At 40.7% G+C, this 22,953-nt stretch overlaps 1 protein-coding gene across 12 annotated transcripts in view; it reads right to left on the minus strand.

The window, feature by feature from the left end:
• The window catches only part of PHF8 (PHD finger protein 8), a 107,181-nt gene that overhangs the window by 17,882 nt on the left and 66,346 nt on the right, over window positions 1–22,953 (minus strand). For all 12 annotated transcript variants that reach the window (XM_063804425.1, XM_063804426.1, XM_016943254.4 and 9 more), the window contains one exon: window positions 8,357–8,452. In XM_063804425.1, coding sequence (XP_063660495.1) covers window positions 8,357–8,452 — 96 coding nt within the window. The remainder of the gene's footprint in view (window positions 1–8,356; window positions 8,453–22,953) is intronic.

Raw genomic sequence — 22,953 nt, forward strand, 5'->3', positions numbered from 1 at the left:
ACTCTGTCTCAAAAAAAGAAAGAAAGAAAGAAAGAAAAAATCAGCAAAAAACTAGTGATGTCGTAACACGTAAGATTTTGCTTAAAATGCCTTGAAAAAAAGAATAAAGCAAATACAGCAAAATGTTCATTAAATCTGGGTGACAGATATATATATATATATATATATATAGGTGTTCATGGTAATAACCTCTTGGATTTTATCTTATGTTTGAAAACTTTCATAACAAAAATTTTTTAAAAGGAAAAGTATTTACTGACTGTTCTGGTGCTTATGATTACTGTAGCACTATAGTGTATTTCATTTACTTTCTCTATCCCAATATTCTTTAAGCTAATTATACCTGTTTACTTTTTAAATTACTTTTAGAATGAATTCCCCACAAAATTCCATTAGGATTTTGATTTAGGCTAGTGTTAAATGTATACATTAATTTGGAAGGAAATGACTCTTTACAACACTCAGTCTTTATAACCAGGCATATGGGAAATCTCTATTTCTTCATGTCGGTTCCACACTATCTTCTTACAATTATTCTTGCATATTTTATATGTTTGTTGCTATTGTCAATAGCATTTCTTTTTCTCAGTACATTATGGTTATTACTAATATAGTACTTCTTGATTTTTGGATAGCTGGTATATATCCAATGATTTACCCAATTTACTGAATTCTCTTATCAGTATTAGCAGTTTTTAGTTGATTCTCTTTCATTTTCTGATATTACATAATTATATCATATCTCTATTTTTATTTCTATTTTTTGTAGAGACAGGGTCTTACTATGTGGCCCAGGCTGGTCTTGAACTCCTAGGCTCAAACAATCCTCCCATCTTACCTTTCCAAAGTGCTAGGATTACAGGCATTAACCACCATGCTCAGCCCCATACCTGTGTTTTCTATATCGATTATAAAATTATATCTTATCTTTCACTCATCAAATATTTGTTAAACATCTCCTACAGGCCAGGCACTAGGCAAAGTGCTACAGATACAATGATGGCCAAAAGTGAACAGGATTCTCACCCTACTGGCTCACATCATGATTTGGTCTCTTCTTTTCTTTTTTTTTTTTTTTTTTAAATTTCTGCTTTACTTCTAATTACACTGGCATGAACTTCTAGAACAATACTAAATAATAGCAGTGTTAGTGGGCACATTAGTCTTATTCCTGATCTTAATGGGAATCCCCTTAGTAGAATGCCTTAGTAGAATGCATCTTTTGAGTTAAGAACTCACTTTGAAAATGTGATAAAAATTACTAAAGAAATACACATACATAGATGCATACATTTACATAAAATTTCAATAGAATATTAATAGGAGATTCAAAGGTCCATGAACACCAGTTGATGCATCTGTGCTCTACAGTTTCATCCTATTGGGTTAAACTTGGTGTTCTTCTTCATTTTAAAGAACTATCTTTTTAGTTAACTAAAAGCCACTTTTTAAAAGTTTGCAGTTTTTTGGCTGGGCGTGGTAGCTCACACCTGTAATTCTCAGCACTTTGGGAGGCTGAGGCGGGCTAATCACTTGAGGTCAGGAGTTTGAGACCAGCCTAGCCAACATGGTAAAATCCCATCTCTACTAAAAATACAAAAATTAGCCAGGCATGGTGGTGGCGGGTGCTTTTAATCCCAGCTTCTTGGGAGGCTGAGGCAGCAGAATCGCTTGAACCTGGGAGGCGGAGGTTGTAGTGAGCAGAGATCATGCTACTACACTCCAGCCTGGGCAACAAAGTGAGACTGCCTCAAAATAAAAAAGTCTGCGGTTTTTCTAAGTCATAAATAGGTAGTGAATAAGTGAAATACCAGCACAAGAGCAGACAGAACTTTGATGGTACAAAATGGATGTGCCTCAAACAACCCATGATACGTATGAGTCAGTACACATGGCAAAGAAAGCATTTTCAGCTTAGTGGGAATGTGATTCTAGCACCAACAGTCATCTTTTTGGGGGGAATACCAATTTATATCTTCTGCTCAGTACCATATATTAAGCAATTCTTTGTAGATCAACACATTAGATATTTAAAAATTATGCTTAAAAAATACAAGGGTGTTAATTATCTACTCTCTGAATATGCAAACAAATGATCAACACTTGATACTGAAATATTCAAATTTTCCTGTAGAATGAGGAATAAGTACAAGCACATTATAAGTATAAAATATGTGCGTGTGTGTGTGTGTGTGTGTGTGTGTGTGTGTATGAAACAAAGGATGACTATTCCCTTACTATATAAAATGGGCAACTCGAAAACCTTGAAGAACCACATGGATAAGTGGGCAAAGGATGTAAACAAAATTTACAATGGAAGAAATTCTGATGCTAATAAAACATAGAGGCTATGCTTAATCAAAAAAATGTAAATTAAATCAATGAGATACTGTTGTTTGCTTATGAATTACCAAGGATCAAAAATTCATGGTAGAAGCCAGATGTGGTGGCTCACACCTGTAATCCCAACATTTTGGGAGGCCGAGGTGGATCACCTGAGGTCAGGAGTTCGAGACCAACCTGGCCAACATGGCGAAACCCTGTCTCTACTAAAAATACAAAAAACTGGCCAGGCGCGGTGGCTCATGCCTGTAATCCCAGCACTTTGGGAGGCTGACGTGGGCGGATCACGAGGACAAGGGATCGAGACCATCTTGGCCAACATGGTGAAATGCCGTCTCTACTAAAAATACAAAAAAAAAAAAAAAATTAGCTGGGTGCGGTGGTGCGTGCCTGTAGTCCCAGCTACTCAGGAGGCTGAAGCAGAATTGCTTTAACCCAGGAGGCGGAGGTTGCAGTGGGCTGGGATCTCGCCACTGCACTCCAGTCTGGTGACAGAACGACTCTGTCTCAAAAAACAAACAACAAAAAAAATTAGCTGAGTGTGGTGGCAGGTGCCTGTAATCCCAGCTACTTGGGAGGCTGAGGCAGGAGAATTGCTTGAACCTGGGAGGCAGAGGTTGCAGTGAGCCAAGATCATGCCATTGCACTCCAGCCTGGGCGACAGACCGAGACTGTTTCAAAATAAATAAAAAAACAAACAAACAAACAAAAAAACCATCATGGTAGAGACTACTCATTCTCAACCAAATGTCATTCTCTTTCCTGCTTACTAACAAAAACACTGATTTTGTGGGACAGCAATATGCCTAGATAAAAACTGTATCTCCTAGCATCTCTGGCTGATAGTCTTGGCCATCTGACACAATTTCAGCCAAAGAGATGTGTAAAAAACGTGGAATTAAAACTCCTTGGGGAGAGGGAATGCTCAGCACTCAGCATGCCTGTCCCTTTTTCCTTTTGCTTTTCTCCTTCTTCCTGACTGCAGCCCAGACCCCAATGCTGGAGGTGAAGTAGCCATCTTGTGACTCTGAGAGAACAAGCACTCACTAAGGATGCTTGAGACATTACTCATAATCAAATACTACTCCTAACTGGTGTGTTCAATGCCTGCATACATTTCATAAACAAGCACTGCTGATGGAAGTGTAAATTGGTACAACTTTTCTGGAAAACACTTCTGCAATAAGTATCAAGAACTATTTTTTTTTTTTTTTTTGAGATGAAGTCTTGCTCTGTCGCCCAGGCTGGAGTGCAGTGGCAAAATCTCGGCTCACTGCAACCTCCACCTCCCGGGTTCAAGCGATTCTCCTGCCTCAGCCTCCTGAGTAGATAGGACTACAGGCGTGCGCCACCATGCCCAGCTAATTTTTGTATTTTTAGTAGAGACGGGGTTTCACCATGTTGGCCAGGATGGTCTGGATCTCCTGACCTCGTGATCCGCTCACCCTGGCCTCCCAAAGTGTTGGGATTACAGGCGTGAGCCACCGTGCCTGGCCCAGATGTATTCTTAAGAGAGAAAAGCAAAGCACATAACAGTGTATAAAATACGTTTCCAACTGAGTTAAAAAAAAAAAAAGGAGGGGGAGGTAGGAAAACATATACATGCATTTGCTTGTATATGCGCAAACTGTCTCTGAGAAGATAAATGAAAAAACTGATGGCCGGGCGTAGTGGCTCATGCCTGTAATCCCAGCACTTTGGGAGGCCGAGGCGGGCGGATCACGAGGTCAGGAGATCGAGACCATCCTGGCTAACACGGTGAAACCCCATCTCTACTAAAAGTACAAAAAATTAGCCGGGCATGGTGGCGGGTGCCTGTAGTCCCAGCTACTCGGGAGGCTGAGGCAGGAGAATGGCGTGAACCCGGGAGGCGGAGCTTGCAGTGAGCAGAGATCGCGCCACTGCACTCCAGCCTGGGCGACAGAGCAAGACTCCCTCTCAAAAAAAAAAAAAAAAAGCTGATAACACTAGTTGACTCCAGGTGGGGAAGTAGAAGGCTACTAACAGGGCTGGGAAGGAAACTTTTCATTGTATAACCTCACATACTTTGGCCCCTCTAAGGTTTCATGGTGATCCATCCTGAGTAAATAATCAGAGATATAAACATTTACATATAAAGATATTCACTCCAAATGTACTAATTGTAAAAACTTGAAAATAGCCTATATGTTAGAAATTACATATATATTAGGTATATCCATGGAACTGATATCTTGTAGCCATTAAAAATATTATTTATAAACAATGGCATAGGAACATGCTTATGATATAATATTAACTTAAAAGACCAGATGTCTCTATTGGTTTTCGATATTTACAGTTAATTTCTAGTCAATGTAGAGTAGTAACAACAATGTATATGTTAATAAACTTGACAGCATAAACAAAAAATTATGGTTCACAGAAGGTTACAAAAGGGAATGTACCCCTCCCCTATAAATGTACCTTTTACTTAATCCATACTCAACTCCAAGAGTCTCTGAATGTACCACATACATTTCATGCCCTTCTACTTTGCATCCTTGCGGCAAATGTCCTTCTTCTAGATTCACCTAATTCTGATTCATTCACACAACATTTAGTGTGGTGAATAACTTCATGAGTTACTTTACTAACTCACCCTTCAAAATTCACCTTTAGATTTACTTCCCACAAGGGAAAAAATGGTTCACAGAAGGTTACAAAAGGACCCTATGGATGTAGGGTCACCAACAACTGTATCTTACAAAGTAGGTAATCAAGAGAGATTGACGGCCTGTAATCACAGCACTCTGGGAGGCCGAGGCAGATGGATCACTTGAGGTCAGGAGTTTGAGACCAGCCTAGCTAACATGGCAAAACCCCATCTCTACTAAAAATACAAAAAAATTAGCTGGGTGCAGTGATGCGCGCCTATAGTCCCAGCTACTTTGGAGGCTGAGGTATGAGAATCGTTTGAATCCAGGAGGCGGAGGTTGCAGTGAGCCAAGATTGCACCACTGCACTCCAGCCTGGGCCACAGAGCGAGTTTCTGCCTCAAAAAAAAAAAAAAAAAAAAAAAAAAAAAAAAAAAAAGCAGGGAATGATGTAAGTTGATTAAAGGAGAAATAGACTTCATAAACCAAGAAAGGGTGGCATACTTCTCTTGAGTTTTGGAGGCATCTACCAGGAAACGAAAACTATGAGGTTGTCTCTTGGGAACGGGATTGCAAGTGGGGAAAGTAGGGGCAGAAGAACATTGCTTTTCCTCCTAAATTTTTCTATACTTTTTTGTGTGTGTGTGAGAGACGGAGTCTCGCTCTGTCACCCAGGCTGGAGTGTAGTGGCGCGATCTCAGCTCACTGCAAGCTCCACCTCTCAGGTTCATGCCATTCTCCTGCCTCAGCCTCCCGAGTAGCTGGGACTACAGGCGCCTGCCACCACGCCCGGCTAAGTTTTTGTATCTTTAGTAGAGACGGGGTTTCACCGTGTTAGCCAGGATGGTCTTGATCTCCTGACCTCGTGATCCACCCGCCTCGGCCTCCCAAAGTGCTGGGATTACAGGAGTGAGCCACCGCACCTGGCCTAATTTCTCTATACTTTTTGATATGCTACACCCACTACTTTGATCAAAAGCCCAAACAAAATTTTAAAGTACAGTGCATAATTGTATACATGTGGCTGGGCGTGGTGGCTCATACCTGTAATTCCAGCACTTTGGGAGGCGGAAGCGGGCAGATCATGAGGTCAGGAGTTCAAGACCAGCCTGGCCAACATGGTGAAACCCCGTCTCTACTAAAAATACAAAAAATTAGTCAGGCATGGTGGCACCCGCCTGTAATCCCAGCTACTCGGGAGGCTGAGGCAGGAGAATAGCTTGAACCCGGGAGGCGGAGATTGCAGTGAGCCAAGATTCCGCCACTGCACTCTAGCCTGGGACAGAGCTAGACTCCATTTAAAAAAAATTTAAAAAAAAATTAAAAAAATTGTACACACGTGATTTAAACAATAAAAATTTAAAAATGTATAGGGAAAAGACTATAAAGAAACATGTCAAAATGTTAACATTGGTTGCTTCTGGGTGGCGGACTCGTGGGTGGTTCCTTCTTCATAATTCCCTTTATTTTCAATATTTTCTAAATTTTCTACTGTGCTAACCAGAAAAATTTACTTTGACAGGAAAAATAAACCTGGAAATGATAGAAGAAAATAAAATTTAAAAATAGGCCTAAGTTTTCTTTTTTTTTTTGAGATGGAGTCTCGCTCTGTTGCCCAGGCTGGAGTGCAGTGGCATGGTCTCGGCTCAGTGCAACCTCCGCTTTCCGAGGTTCAAGCAATTCTCGTGCCTCAGCCTCTCGAGTAGCTGGGACTAAACGCACATGCCACCACATGCAGCTGATTTTTGTATTTTTAGTAGAGATGGGGTTTTACCATGTTGGCCAGGCTGGTCTCAAACTCCTGACCTCAAGTGATCCACCCGCCTCAGCCTCCCAAAATGTTAGGATTAAAGGCATGAGCCACACTGCACCTAGCCAAATTTTTTTTTTTCTCCCCCCGAGACGGAGTTTCCCACTTGTTGCCCAGGCTGGAGTGCAATGGTGCAATCTCAGCTCACTGCAACCTTGGCCTCCTGGGTTCAAGCAATTTTCCTACCTCAGCCTCCCAACTAGCTGGGATTATAGGCGCCCGCCAACATTCCCGGCTGATTTTCTATTTTTAGTAGAAACGACGTTTCACCATGTCGGTCAGGCTGGTCCTGACCTCAGGTGTTCTGCCCGCCTTGACCTCCCAAAGTGCTGGGATTACAGGTGTGAGCCACCAGGCCCGGCCCCAATTTTTTTTTAAAAAGAAACATTTACTGATTAACTCACTAACATAACACTTCTGAGGAATGCCCTGCTACCCCTATGTCACCCCCTCGACCTCAAGCAAACACCAAAAAGTCTAAATAAGGCAGGGTGAGAAGAGCAAGCCCTTTATCTGCTGGGGAACCACAGGTACTGAAATCCCAATGACCTCTATGGCAGACTGTTGCGGTAATGGCCTTCAGTGTGCTCATGTATCCTCGTATGCATGACACTTTGCGATGTGACTTTGCAGTTCTCCTCTCAAAAGGTGCAATCTATTTCCCAACCATGGGATCAAGGCTTGGCCACGTAACTTGTTTTAGTCAATGGGACAACAGTAAATATGACTTAAGCAAAGGCTTGAAAAGTGCTTGCACATTGGGGCTTGTCCTCTCTTGCTGCTAGAAACCTTTCTGCCACCTTGTGGAAAAGCTTGGTAGACTAAAGACCATGTAGAGAGAAGCCTTGGCCATCTCAGATAGTAGGTCTTAGTGGGACTTAGATAGTAGGTCTGAGACACCTGAAGGAGAACTTTTGAGACCATTCAGCCCCAGGGAATCTGGCCTAGACTAGAAGAACAGCTCAGCCAACCTACAGAATTATGAAAAATTATTAACTGTTATTTTAAGCCACTAAGTTTTGGGCAGACTGTTAAGCAGCAAAAACTAACTGAAGGATGCATCCTCAGTGTGAATACTATCCAGCCAAGGAGACGAAGAAAATTCTTCCATTATCCTCTAAACTCCATGTTCAACTCAGTGGTCATTCTTCCCTCCTCAGAGATGGCCTCTCAGTATAGGTGATAATCTTGGGCCTTATAGAGCTCAACAGTCAGCAGAATTTCCCTCCTTGACAACAAAACTACCAGAGCACTGGGATGATGGTATCAGAACGTTCTCAGAAGCCTCAGACTGCTTGCTAAAATCTGTTCAAGGTCTTCCTTTCACCTCAAACCATATAATATCAAATGCAATATGCTCCATTACCTCTGATTTTATTGGACTAATTACATAAACTCTGTGTCTTATTAGTCATTTTAGCTCCAGAACCTAACACAGTGCCTGACACACAGCAGACACTCGACAAATGTTTGCTGAATAAACAAATGAGTGACTGAATCAGGTCTTCTGATATTAAATATCCCACCTACCTTGTCTATTTTCTCCTGACCACCCCTACAGAGTTTAAAGGACAAAATACTAGATTACCTTTAGGACTCCATGGAGCATCATCTGAATTCTTCTTTTTCTTGGGTCGAGATTTCAAAGCAGGGTCATCATCATCAGACTCCAGTGAAGGATAGACTGCAGGGAGAAGGGAAAACAGGGTAAAATGAGATTTCATCCAAAGGGTGAAGATAGAATGACACCTACTCCAGCTCCTGCCCTTCCCCTACAAATGTACCTTTTACTTAATCCATACTCAACTCCAAGAGTCTCTGAATGTACCACATACATTTCATGCCCTTCTACTTTGCATCCTTGCAGCAAATGTCCTTCTCCTAGATTCACCTAATTCTGATTCATTCACCCAACATCCATTTAGTGAATAACTTCATGAGTTACTTTACTTACTCACCCTTCAAAATTCAGCTTTAGATTTACTTTCCACAAGAACTCTTCCCTCCCTCTCCTAATCATGATTGAGATGCCTCCTACTTGGCTCTCCATAGCATCCTGTGCATCCCTCTACTGAAGCTGTTATATGGTATTTAAGAGCTGATTAGTAAATCTGTTGCCTCCAATTTACCATAAGGGCAGGAATATGTATTATTTATTTCAAATTAAGGGAGCCTACTAACACAGTGAAGCATAAGTTCTCAGTAACTGTTTACTAAGTGAATGAAGAAATAAACAGTACATACTTAATGCACACAAAGGGAACAAAAAGATCACCTGGGCTGAAAAAAACAAACAATCCCATCAAAAAGTGGGTGAAGGATATGAACAGACACTTCTCAAAAGAAGACATTTATCCAGCCAACAAACATATGAAAAAATACTCATCATCACTGGTCATTAGAGAAATGCAAATCGAAACCACAATGAGATACCATCTCAAGCCAGTTAGAATGGTGATCATTAAAAAGTCAGGAAACAACAGATGCTGGAGAGGATGTGGAGAAATAGGAATGCTTTTACACTGTTGGTGGGAGTGTAAATTAGTTCAACCACTGTGGAAGACAGTGTGGCAATTCCTCAGGGATCTAGAACGAGAAATACCATTTGACCCAGCAATCCCATTACTGGGTATATACCCAGAGGATTATAAATCATTCTACTAGAAAGACACATGCACACGTATGTTTATTGCAGCACTGTACACAATAGCAAAGACTTGGAACCAACCCAAATGCCCATCACTGATAGACTGGATAGAGAAAATGTGGCACACATATACCATGGAATACTTTGCAGCCATAAAAAGGATGAGTTCGTGTCCTTTGCAGGGACATGGATGAAGTTGGAAACCATCATTCTCAGCAAACTAACACAGGACAGAAAACCAAACACCACATATTCTCATTCATAAGTGAGAGTTGAACAATGAGAACACATGAAAACAGGGAGGGAAACATCACACACTGGGGCCTGTGAGGGGGAAGGGGGCTAGGGGAGGGATAGCTTTAGGAGAAATACCTAATGTAGATGACGGGTTGATGGGTGCAGCAAACCACTATGGCACATGTATACCTATGTAACAAACCTGCACGTTCTGCACATGTATCCCAGAAACGTATAATTTTAAAAAAGGAAAAATAAAAGAAAGTATGGTAGGTACACACAGCAGTTATTATGCAGCCTTAAAAAAAGGAAATCTATCACATACTACAACATGGATGAACATGGAAGATATTATGCTAAGAAAAAAAGGCCAGAACAAATGCTATACAATTCCACTCTTACAAAGGACCTAAAGGTGTCAAAATCATAGAAATAGAAAGTAGAGGTCGGGCGCAGTGGCTCATGCCTGTAATCCCTGCACTCTGGGAGGCTGAGGCAGGTGGATCACCTGAGGTCATGAGTTCGAGACCAGCCTGGCCAACATAATGAAACTCTGTCTCTATTAAAAATACAAAAAAGTAGCTGGGCGTGGTGGCGCGCACCTGTAATCCCAGCTACTCAGGAGGCTGACGCAAGAGAATCACTTGAACCTTGGAGGCGGAGGTTGCAGTGAGCCAAGATCGTGCCACTGCACTCCAGCCTGGGCAACAAGAGCAAAAACTCTGCCTCAAAAAAAAAAAAGAAAGAAAGTAGAAGGTGATGACCAATGGCTAGGGGGAGGAATTAGTGTTTAGGGGTATACAGTTTAAGTGTTGCAAGATGAAAAAGTTATAGAGATCTGTTGCACAACAATGTGAATATACTTAATAGTACTGAACTATACACTTTAAAATGATTAAGATGGTAAATTTGTCAAGTCTAACGGAGCTTAAAGGTAAATAATGGAAAAAAGATGATAAATTTAATGGTATGTGTTTTTTACAAAAAAAATATGAACATGCACGTGCACGCGTGCACACACACACACACGCACACACACACGAAGAGGGTGCAGGGAAGTAGGAGTGACACCACTAATAATGGAGTAATAGGGAGCTAAAATGATCTGTCCCTCCACTGAAACAACCATCAACCTGGCAAAAACTGTCAGAACAACTTTTATGGAACTCTGGAGTCCAATAAAAATCTCACAACAACAAGGGGTGATTAACAAAGAAAAAGGCTGCTAAATCATGTCTTTAAGAAACTCCAGATGCAGGTGGATCACTTGAGGTCAGGAGTTCAAGACCAGCCTCGCCAACATGGCAAAACCCTGTCTCTACTAAAAATACAAAAATTAGCCACGCATGGTAGCACATGCCTGTAATCCTAGCTACTCGGGAGGCTGAGGCACGAGACTTGCTTGAACCCGGGAGGTGGAGGTTGCAGTGAGCCAAGATTGTGCCACTGTACTCCTGCCTTCCAAACAAAGTTGTCAGGAAATCTCTATCAGAAAGTCTCAGCTTACTAATGAGGCTAAGGAATGGAGACTCAGTAACTGCACAATAAGGAATATAATCTTTGTAAAAAGTAGTTGGGAAAAGTCACTAAATAATAGATGACTGCAGTTCATAACAAGCAACAAAAGCAAACTGAGGAAGGAAAATTTGACTTCCAGAGTAAACCACATTATAATATTCAAAATTTCCAGTTTCCAACAAAAAAAACCATGAGGCATGCAACAAAAAGGGAAGTATGGCCCATTTACAGGGAAAAAAAAAAGAGAAACTGACAAAAACTGTCCCTAAGGAAGCTCTGACATTGTATTTACCATACAAAGACCAAATCAACTAGGCTGAAAGAGCAAAAGGAAACCACTGACAAAGAACAAAAGGAAACCAGAAGAATGATGTCTTAACAAATAGAACAAAAAGCAGCAATAGAAAGATAACTGGAATACCTCTAACACATAAAAATTAAACATACTTTTAAATAAACATGGGTCAAAGAGGAGATCCCACAGGAAAACAGAAAATATTTCCATTAATAAAAGTGAAATTGCAACATAAAACTTGGGGGACGCAAAGAAAGTTCTGCTTAGAGGAAAATTTAAAGTACTAAATGTTTACATTAGAAATTAAAAATATCTCATGAGAAAGGAATCATTACAACTGATATCACAGAAATACAAAGGTAGAGACTACTATGAACAACTATACACCAACAAATTGGAAACTGGGAAGAAATGGATGAATTCTTGGACACATATAACCTACCATGCTTGAACCATGAAGAAACAGAAAACCTGAACAGACAAGAAGTAATGAGACTGAAGCAGTAATAAGAAGTCTCCCATCAAATAAATGCGCAGAACCTGATGGATTCACTGCTGAATTCTACCAAACATTAAAACAACAATTCTACCTTAACTCAAAAAACTGAAGAGGAGGGAATACTTCCACAAAACTCATTCTATGAGGCCAGCATTATCCTGATACCAAAACCAGAAAAAAATACAACAATTAAAACTACAGGCCTGGCCGGGCACGGTGGCTCACGCCTGTAATCCCAGCACTTTGGAAGGCCAAGGTGGGCAGATCACCTGAGGTCAGGAGTTCGAGATCAGTCTGGCCAATATGGTGAAACCCCATCTCTACTAAAAATACAAAAAATTAGCTGGGCGTGATGGCGGGCATCTGTAATCCCGGTTACTTGGAGGCTGAGGCAGGAGGATCACTTGAACCCAGGAGGCGGAGGTTGCAGTGAGCCAAGATTGCGCCACTGCACTCCAGCCTAGGTGAGAGAGCAAGACTCCATCTCAAAAAATAAAAATAAAAGAACTGATAAACAAATTTAGTAAAGATGGCTGGGTGCAGTGGCTCATGCCTATAATCCCAGCACTTTGGGAGGCTGAGACGGGCAGATAGCTTGAGCTCAGGAGTTTGAGACCAACCTGGGCAACATGGTAAACCCTCATCTCTACTAAAAATGCAAAAATTAGCTGGGTGTGGTGGCGGGCACCTGTAGTCCCAGCTACTTGGGTGGCTGAGGTGAAAGGACCACTTGAATCCGGGGGACAAAGGTTGCAGTGAGCTGAGATCATGCCACTGAACTCCAGCCTGGGTGACAGAACGAGACTCTGTCTCAAAAACAACAACAACAAAAAAAACACCTCAGTAAAGTTGCAGGATACAAAATCAACATACAAAAATCAGTAGCATTTACATGTGCTAACAGTGAATGATCTAAAAAAAAAAACTAAAAAAAGCAATCCCCTTTACAATAGCTACAAAAAACTTAAAATACCCGGGAATAAATTTAACCAAATAATTGCAAGATCTCTACAAGGAAAACTACAAAACACTGATGAAAAAAATTGAAGGGGACACACAAAAAATGGAAAGATATCATATGCACATGTATTGGAAGAACTAATATTGCTAAAATGTCTATACTACCCAAAAACGATCTATAGATTCCATGCAATCCCTAACAAAATACCAATGACATTCTTCACAGAAATAGAAAAAGCAATCCTAAAATTCACATAAAACTGCAAAAGATGCCAAATAACTAAAGCAATACTGAGCAGTAAGAACAAAGCTGGAAGCCTCATACTACCTGATTTCAAATTATATTACAAAGCTACAGTAACCAAAACAGCATGGTACTGGCATTAAAACAGATACATGGGCCAAGAGAACAGCATAGAGAATCCAGAAATAAATCCACCCACTTATAGCCCACTCACTTTCCACGAAGGCACCAAGAACATTCACTGGGGAAAGAACAGTCTCTTTAATAAATGGTGTCAGGAAAACCGAATACCCATACGCAAAAGAATGAAACTAGACTTTTATCTCTCGCCATATACAAAAAAATCAATTGAAAATGGATTAAAAGACTTAAATGTAAGACCTGAAACTGTGAAACTACTACAAGAAAATACTGGGGAAATGCTATAGGACATTGGTCTGGGCAAAGATTGTTTTGGAGTAAGAACTCAAAAGCACAGGCAACAAATGCAAAAATACACAAATATAATTACATTAAGCCAAAAAGCTTCTGTACAGCAAAGGAAACAATCAACAAAGTGCAGAGACAACCCACAGAATGGGAGAAAATATCTGCAAACTATCCATCTGACAAGGGATTAATAACTAAAATATATAAGGAACTCAAAAGCAAAAAACAAATAATCCAATTTAAAAATGGGCAAAATACCAGAACAGACATTTCTCAAAAAAAGACATAGAAATGGCCAACAGGAGCTCCTAAAGGAAGTACTTTAGTAAAAACACACTGAAGTATACAGACCAGTGACACTATGAAGCAACCATATAAACAAGTCTACAAAATAACCAGCTACCATCATGATGATAGGATTAAATTCACACGTAACAATATTAACCTTAAATGTAAATGGGCTAAATATGCCCCAATTAAAAGACACAGAATGGCAAGCTGGATAGAGTCAAGACCCATCAGTATGCTGTCTTCAGGAGACCCATCTTAAGTGCAGACACACATAAGCTCAAAACGAAGGGATGGAGGGAAATTTACCAAGCAAATGAAAAACAGAAAACAGCAGGGGTCACAATCCTAGTTTCTGACAAAACAGACTTTAAACCAACAAAGATCAAAAATGACAAAGAAGGGCATTACATAATGATAAAGGGTTCAATTCCACAAGAAGACCTAACTATCCTAAATATATATGTACCCAATATGGGAGCACCCAGATTCGTAAAGCAAGTTCGTAGAGACCTACAAAGAAACGTAGACTCCCACACAAAAATAGTGGGAGACTTTAATACCCCACTGACGATATTAGACAGACCATCTAGACAGAAAATTAACAAAGATATTCAGAACCTGAACTCAGCTCTGGATCAAGTGGACCTGATAGATATCTACAGAACCCTCCACCCAAAAAACAAAATATACATTCTTCTCATCACCACATGGCACTTTAAAATTGATCACATAATCGGAGGTAAAACACTCCTCAGCAAATGCAAAAGAACTGAAATCATAACAGTCTCTCAGACCACAGCACAATAAAATTAGAACTCAAAACTAAGAAATTCACTCAAAACCACACAACTACATGGAAACTGAACAACCTGCTCCTGAATGACTCCTGGGTAAATAATGAAATTAAGGCAGAAATCAAGAAGTTCTTTGAAACTAATGAGAACAAAGAGACAATGTATGAGAATCTCTGGGATGCAGCTAAACCAGTGTTAAGAAGGAAATTTATTGCACTAAATGCCCACATCAAGAAGCTAGAAAGATCTCAAAATTCACAACTAAAAGAACTAGAGAACCAAGAGCAAACAAATCCCAAAGCTAGCAGAAGACAAGAAATAACCAAGATCAGAGCTGAACTGAAGGAGACAGAGACACGAAAAACCCTTCAAAAAAACAAAAAATCAACAAATTCAGGAGCTCCTTTTTTGAAAAAATTAATAAAATAGATAGACCACTAGCTAGACCAATGAAGAATAAAAGAGAGAAAATCAAACAGACACAATCAGAAATGATAAGGGAGATATCACCACTGACTCCACAGAAATACAAACAACCATCAGAGAATACTATAAATACCTCTATGCACATAAACTAGAAAATCTAGAAGAAATGGATGAATTCTTGGACACATACACCCTCCAAAGAATGAACTAGGAAGGAACTGAATCCCTGAATAGACCAATAATGAGTTCAGAAATTGAGGCAGTAATAAATAGCCTACCAACCAAAAAAAGCCCAGGACCAGAGAGATTTATAGCCGAATTCCACTACAGGTACAAAGAAGAGCTGGTACCATTTCTACTGAAACTATTCCAAAAAATTGAAAAGAAGGGACTCCTCCCTAACTCATTTTATGAGGCCAGCATCATCCTGATACCAAAACCTGGCAGAGATACAACAAAAAAAGAAAACTTCGGCCGGCTGCGGTGGCTCACGCCTGTAATCCCAGCACTTTGGGAGGCCGAGGCGGGCAGACCACGAAGTCAAGAGATCAAGACCATCCTGGCCAACATGGTGAAACCCCGTCTCTACTAAAAATACAAAAATTAGCTGGGCATAGTGGTACGCACCTGTAGTTCCAGCTACTCGAGAGGCTGAGGCAAGAGAATCACTTGAACCCAGGAGGCGGAGGTTGCAGTGAGCAGAGATCACGTCACTGCACTTCAGCCTGGTGACAGGGCAAGACGCTGTCTCAAAAAAAAAAAAAAAAAAGAAAAAGAAAAAGAAAACTTCAAGCCAACATCCCTGATGAACACTGATGCAAAAATCCTCAATAAAATATGAGCAAACTGAATCCAGCAGCACATCTAAAAGCTTATCCACCACCATCAGGTTGGCTTCATCCCTGGGATGCAAAGTTGGTTCAACATATGCAAATCAATAAATGTAATTCATCACATAAACAGAACTAAAGTCAAAAACATGATTATCTCAATAGATGCAGAAAATATCTTTGATAAAATTCAACATCCCTTCATGTTAAAAACTCTCAATTATCTAGGTACTGAAGGAACATACCTCAAAATAATAAGAGCCATATATGAAAAACCCACAGCCAGTATCATACTAAATGGGCAAAAGATGGAAGCATTCCCCTTGAAAACTGGCACAAGACAAGAATGCCCCCTCTCGCCACTCCTATTCAACATAGCATTGGAAGTTCTGGCCATGGCAACCAGGCAAGAGAAAGAAATAAAGGGTATTCAAACAGGGAGAGAGGAAGTAACATTATCTTTGTTTTCAGATGACATGATCCTATATATAGAAAACCCCATCATCTCAGCCCAAAAGCTTCTTCAGCTGATAAGCAACTTCAGCAAAGTCTCAGGATACAAAATCAATGTGCAAAAATCACAAGCATTTCTTTACACCAACAACAGACAAGCAGACAGCCATATCATGAATGAACTCCCATTCACAATTGCTACAGAAAGAATGTAATACCTATGAATACACATAACAAGGGAACGAAGGACCTCTTCGAGGAGAACTACAAACCACTGCTCAAGGAAATGAGAGAGGACACCAACAAATGGAAAAATTCCCATGCTCCTGGACAGAAAGAATCAATATCGTGAAAATGGCCATGCTGCCCAAAGTAATTTACAGATTCAATGCTATTCCCATTAAACCACTATTGACATTCTTCACAGAATTAGAAGAAACTACTTGAAAATTCATATTGAATGAAAAAAGAGCCCAAATAGCCAGGACAATCCGAAGCAAAAAGAATTAAAGCTGGAGGCATCACGCTACCCGACTTCATACCACAAGGCTACAGTAACCAAAACAGCATGCAACTGGTACAGACACATAGACCAATGAACAGAATAGAGAACCCAGAAGTTAGACCACACACCTACAAACATCTAATCTTCGACAAACCTGACAAAAACAAGCAATAGAGAAAGGATTCTCTATTTAATAAGTGGTGCTGGGGAGAACCAGGTAGCCATATGCAGAAAATTAAAACTGGATCCCTTCCTTATACCATATACAAGAATTAACGCAAGATGAATGAAGGACCTAAATGTAAAACCCCAAACTATAAAAACCCTAGAAGAAAATCTAGGCAATACCATTCAGGACATAGGCACAGGCAAAGATTTTATGACAAAAATGCCAAAAGCAATTGCAACAAAAGTAAAAATTGACAAATGGGATCTAATTAAATTAAAGAGCTTCTGCACATCAAAAGAAACTTCATCAGAGGGAACAGACAACCTACAGAATGGGAGAAAATTTTTGCAATATATCCATCTGGCAAAGGTATAATATCCAGAGTCTAAGAGGAACTTAAACAAATTTATAAGAAAACAACCCCACTAAAAAGAAGACATTCGGCCGGGCGCGGTGGCTCACACCTGTAATCTCAGCACTTTGGGAGGCTGAGGCGGGCGGATCACGAGGTCAGGAGATCGAGACCATCCTGGCTAACATGGTGAAACCCAGTCTCTACTAAAAATACAAAAAAATTAGCCGGGCGTGGTGGCAGGCGCCTGTAGTCCCAGTCCCAGCTACTCGGGAGGCTGAGGCAGAAGAATGGCATGAACCTGGGAGGCGGAGCTTGCAGTGAGTCGAGATTGTGCCACTGCACTCCAGCCTGGGCGACAGAGTGAGACACCATCTCAAAAAAAAAAAGAAGAAGAAGAAGACATTCATGCGGCCATCATATGAAAAAAAGCTCAACATCACTGTTCATTAGAGAAATGCAAATCAAAACCACAATGAGACACTATCTCACACCAGCAGAATGGCAATTAAAAACTCAAAAAACAACAGATGCTGGTGAGGTTGCAGAGAAAAAGGAACGCTTTTACACTGTTGGTGAGAGTGTAAATTAGTTCAAGCATTGTGGAAGACAGCATGGTGATTCCTCAAAGATCTAGAGGCAGAACTACCATTTGACCCAGTAATCCTATTACTGGATATATACCCAAAGGAATATAAATAATTCTATTATAAAGATACGTGCACATGTATGTTCACTGCAGCAGTATTCACAATAGCAAGGACATGGAATCAACCAAAATGCCCATCAATGATAGACTGGATAAAGAAAAGCTGGTACATATACAGCATGGCATACTATGCAGTCATAAAAAGGAACGACATCAAGTCCACTGCAGGGACATGGATGGAGCTGGAAGCTGTTATTCTCAGCAAACTAACACAAGAACAGAAAACTAAATACCCCATGTTCTCACTTGTAAGTGGGAGCTGAACGACGAGAACACATGGACACATGGGAGGCGGGGAACAACATATACTAGGGCCTGTCAGTGGTGGGGAAGGAGAGTACAAGGAAGAACAGCTAATGGATGCTGGGCTTAATACCTAGGTGATAGGTTGGTCTGTGCAGTAAACCACCATGGCACACGTTTACCTATGTAACAAACCTGCACATCCTGCACATGTACCCCAGAACTTAAAATAAAAGTTGGAAAAAAAATGTCCAACAGGTATATGGGGAAAATGTCCAATATCACTCATCATCAGGGAAATAGAAATCAAAACTGCAATGAGAAATCATCTCACCTCAGTTAGAATGGCTATTATCCAAAAGACAAAAAGTAACAAAAGCTGGAGAGGATTTGTTACTCTTCAGCATTTGGAGAAAGAGGAACATTCATACACTGTTGGTGGGAATATAAGGTAGTACAACTATCATAGAAAACAGTATGGAGGTGTCTCGAAAAAGTAAAAATAGAACTACCATATGATCCAGCAATTTGACTGCTGGGCATATCCAAAAGGAAAGACATCAGTATATCAAAGAGATATCTGCATTCCCATGTTCACTGCAATACTATTCACAATAGCCAAGATATGGAATCAACCTAAGTGTCCATCAATGGACAAATGAGTAAAATTAAGAAATGTGGTATATATAAACAATGGAATATTATTTAGCCATTAAAACAAATGAAATCCTGTCACTTGCAGTAAAATGAATGAAAATGGAGGTCATTATATTAAGTGAAATAAGCCAGGAATAGGCAGACAAATATCGCATGTTCTCACTCATATGTGAGAGCTAAAAAAGTGGATCTCACAGAGGTGGAGAGTAAAATGGTGGTTACCAGAGGCTGGGAAAGGAAGCGGGGGATGAAAAATAGTTGGTTAATGGGTACAAAAATACAGTTAGATAGAAGGAATAAATTCTAGCATTCAATAGTACAGTCAGAAAATTACAGTTAGTAATTTACTGCATATTTCAAAACAGCTAGAAGAGAATTATGTTTCTGACACAAAAATAAAGGTTTGATGATAGATATATCACTAAGCCTAACTTCATCATTACACATTGCATATATGTATCAAAATATCACATGTAACCACAAAATATACACAATATGCTGTTAATATATCAACTTTATAAAATACCAAAATAAAAAAAAAAGGCTGGGCATGGTGGCTCACACCTTTAGTCCCAGTACTTCGGGAGGCCAAGGAGGGCGATCACTTGAGGTCAGGAGCTCGAGACCAGCCTGGTGAAATCCCACCTCTATTAAAAATGCAAAAATTAGCTGGGCGTGGTGGCGCCTGACTGTAATCCCAGCTACTCGGGAGGCTGAGGCAGGAGAACCACTTGAACCTGGGAGGTGGAGGTTGGAGCGAGCGGAGACTGCGCCACAGCACTCCAGCCTGGGTGACAGACCAAGACTCTGTCTCAAAAAAAAAAAAGAATAAAAATAGCAAAAAAAGAAACGAAAAAGGTCTCAAATAAATAATCTAAATGATCATCTCTGAAATTAGAAAAAGAATAAAATAAAACTACAGCAATCTTAACTACATTAAGAGCGGAATGTAACTGACAAAACATAGAAAATGAAACCAAAAATATTGAAAAGATCCATTAAATTGACACAATAAGGCCTGGCTCACACTTGTAATCTCAGCACTTTGGGAGGTCCAGAAGAGATGATCACTTGAGGTCAGGAGTTTGACACAAGGCTATGCAACACAGTGAGACCCCCATCTCCATAAAAATAAAAAATCAGTCAGTGGCATGCACCTGTAGCCCTAAAAACACTTTTTAAGTTAAAAAAAAAAAAAAAAAGACAAAGTGCCAGCAAGAATGGCAAAGGAAAAAAAAAGAGAAGAAACAATTTACCAATATCAAGAATGAGAAGGGAAAAGGGGGATATCACTAAAGACCCCATAGACATTTAAAGAATAATAGGGGAATTCTACAAACAACTCTATGCCCATAAATTCTGTAAGTTATATGAAATGGACCAATTCCTTGAAAGATACAAACTATAAAAACTCACCCAAACTCTTTCCCCTCTTTTCACTACTGCACTTGGCTAGTCTTAAAAAATAAATAAATAAAAAATAAATAAATAACTCACCTAAAATCAAACAGATAACCTGAAAATTCTATATCTACTAAAGAAAATAAATCCAGGCTGGGTGTGGTGGCTCATGCCAATAATCCCAGCACTTTGGGAGGCCAAGGTGGGTGGATTACTTAAGGTCAGGAGTTCAAGACCAGCCTGGCCAACATGGTGAAACCTCATCTCTACTAGAAAAAAAAAAATTAGCTGGGGAATGGTGGCACGCACCTATAGTCTCAGCTACTCAGGAGGCTGAGGCATGAGAATCACTTGAACCCAGGAGGCAGAGGTTGCAGTGAGCCGAGATCGTGCCACTGCACTCCAGCCTGGGTGACAGAGCAAGACTGGCTCAAAAAAACAAAGAAAAGAAAACAAAAAGAAAAATTCATAGTTAAATCCTTAACAAGAAATCTTAATAACGCATTCAAAATGTCTGTTTAATGACACTTCAAAAAAGAGGATATATGAATGGCGAACACACAGAAAGTTGTTTATTATCATTAGCCATTAGATGAATCACTAAATGAGATATCACTACATACTTATTAGGATGATTAAAATAACTATATTGACAAAACCAAGTGCTGATGAGTATGTAGAGCAACTGGAATTCCACATATTGCTAGTGGAAATGTAAAACAACCATTCTGGGAAACAGTTCAGTAGCTTTTTTTTTTTTTTCTGAGACAGAGTCTCGCTCTGTTGCCTGGGCTGGAGTGCAGTGGTGCGATCTCGGCTCACTGCAAGCTCCGACTCCTGGGTTCACGCCATTCTCCTGCCTCAGCCTCCCGAGTAGCTGGGACTACAGGCGCCCGACACCACGCCTGGCTAATTTTTTGTATTTTTAGTAGAGACGGGGTTTCACCGTGTTAGCCAGGATGGTCTCAATCTCCTGACCTCGTGATCCGCCCACCTCGGCCTCCCAAAGTGCTGGGATTACAGGCGTGAGCCACTGCGCCCGGCCTTTTTTTTTTTTTTTTGAGATGGAGTCTCACTCTGTCCCCCCAGGCTGGAGTGCAGTGGTGCAATCTCGGTTCACTGCAACCTCCACCTCCCAGGTTGAAGCAATTCTTCTGCCTCAGCCTCCTGAGTAGCTGGGACTACAGGCACATGCCACCACACCTGGCTAAATTTTTTGTATTTTTAGTAGAGACAGGGTTTGACCATATTGGCCAGGCTGGTCTCGAACTCCTGACCTCGTGATGTGCCCGCCTTGGCCTCCCAAAGTGCTGGGATTACAGGCGCGAGCCACCACACCCAGCCAGTGGTTTCCTGTAAAGTTAAAACACCCACTGCCCATACCGCCCAGGAATCCCATTCCTAGGTATTTACCCTAGAAAAATGAAAACTCATATTCACACAAGAACCTATACCTGAATGTTCACAGCAGCTCTATTTGTAATCACCCCAAAGTGGAAACAACTGAAATGACCTTCAATGGGTATAATCCATACAATGGAATATTACTCAGCAATAAAAAAGAACAAGCTTTTGATATGCAACAACATGAATGAATATTAAAGCCATTATGGTGGGCCGGGTGCAGTGGCTTATGCCTGTAATCCCAGCACTTTGGGAGGCTGAGGCGGGCGGATCACGAGGTCAGGAGATCGAGACCAGTCTGGCCAACATAGTGAAACCCCGTCTCTACTAAAAATACAAAAAATTAGCTAGGTGTGGTGGTGTGCACCTTTAATCCCAGCTACTCAGGAGGCTGAGGCAGGAGATTCACGTGAATCCGGAAGGCAGAGGTTGCAGTGAGCCAAGATCACGCCATTGCCCTCCAGCCCAGGCGACAGTGCGAGGCCCCATCTCAAAAAAAAAAAAAAAAAAAAAAGGCATTATGGTAAGCAAAAGATACCAGTCTCAAAATATTACATACTGCATAATTCCATTTATATGACATTCTGGCAAAGGCAAAAACCACAGTGACAGAGAGCAGATCAGTGGTTGCTCGGGAGTAGAGGGAAGGCATGACTACAAAGGGGGTAGTAACACAAAGGAGGTTAGGGAGTGATCAAAGGGCTCTGTATCCTGATTAGGGTGGCTGGAAGAATATAAACATGTGTATACCAAGAGAGTCAATTTTACTTCATGTTAATTTAAAAAATAAAATTTCAGGCCAGGCACGGTGGGTCACGCCTATAATCCCAGCACTTTGGGAGGCTGAGGCGGGTGGATCACCTGAGGTCAGGAGTTTGAGACCAGCCTGGCCAATATGTTGAAGTCCTGTCTCAACTAAAAATACACAAAATTAGCCAGGCGTGGTGGCGTACACCTGTAATCCCAGCTACTTAGGAGGCTGAGGCAGAAGAATCGCTTGAACCGGGGAGGCGGAGGTTGCAGTGAGCCGAGATTGCACCACTGCACCCCAGCCTGGGTGACAGAGCGAGACTCTGTCTCAAAAATAAATAAATAAAATAAAAATAAAATTTAAAAAACGCT

This window comes from Pan troglodytes, chromosome X (genome assembly GCF_028858775.2).
Source record: "Pan troglodytes isolate AG18354 chromosome X, NHGRI_mPanTro3-v2.0_pri, whole genome shotgun sequence".
NCBI classification, from domain to species: Eukaryota; Metazoa; Chordata; class Mammalia; order Primates; family Hominidae; genus Pan; species Pan troglodytes.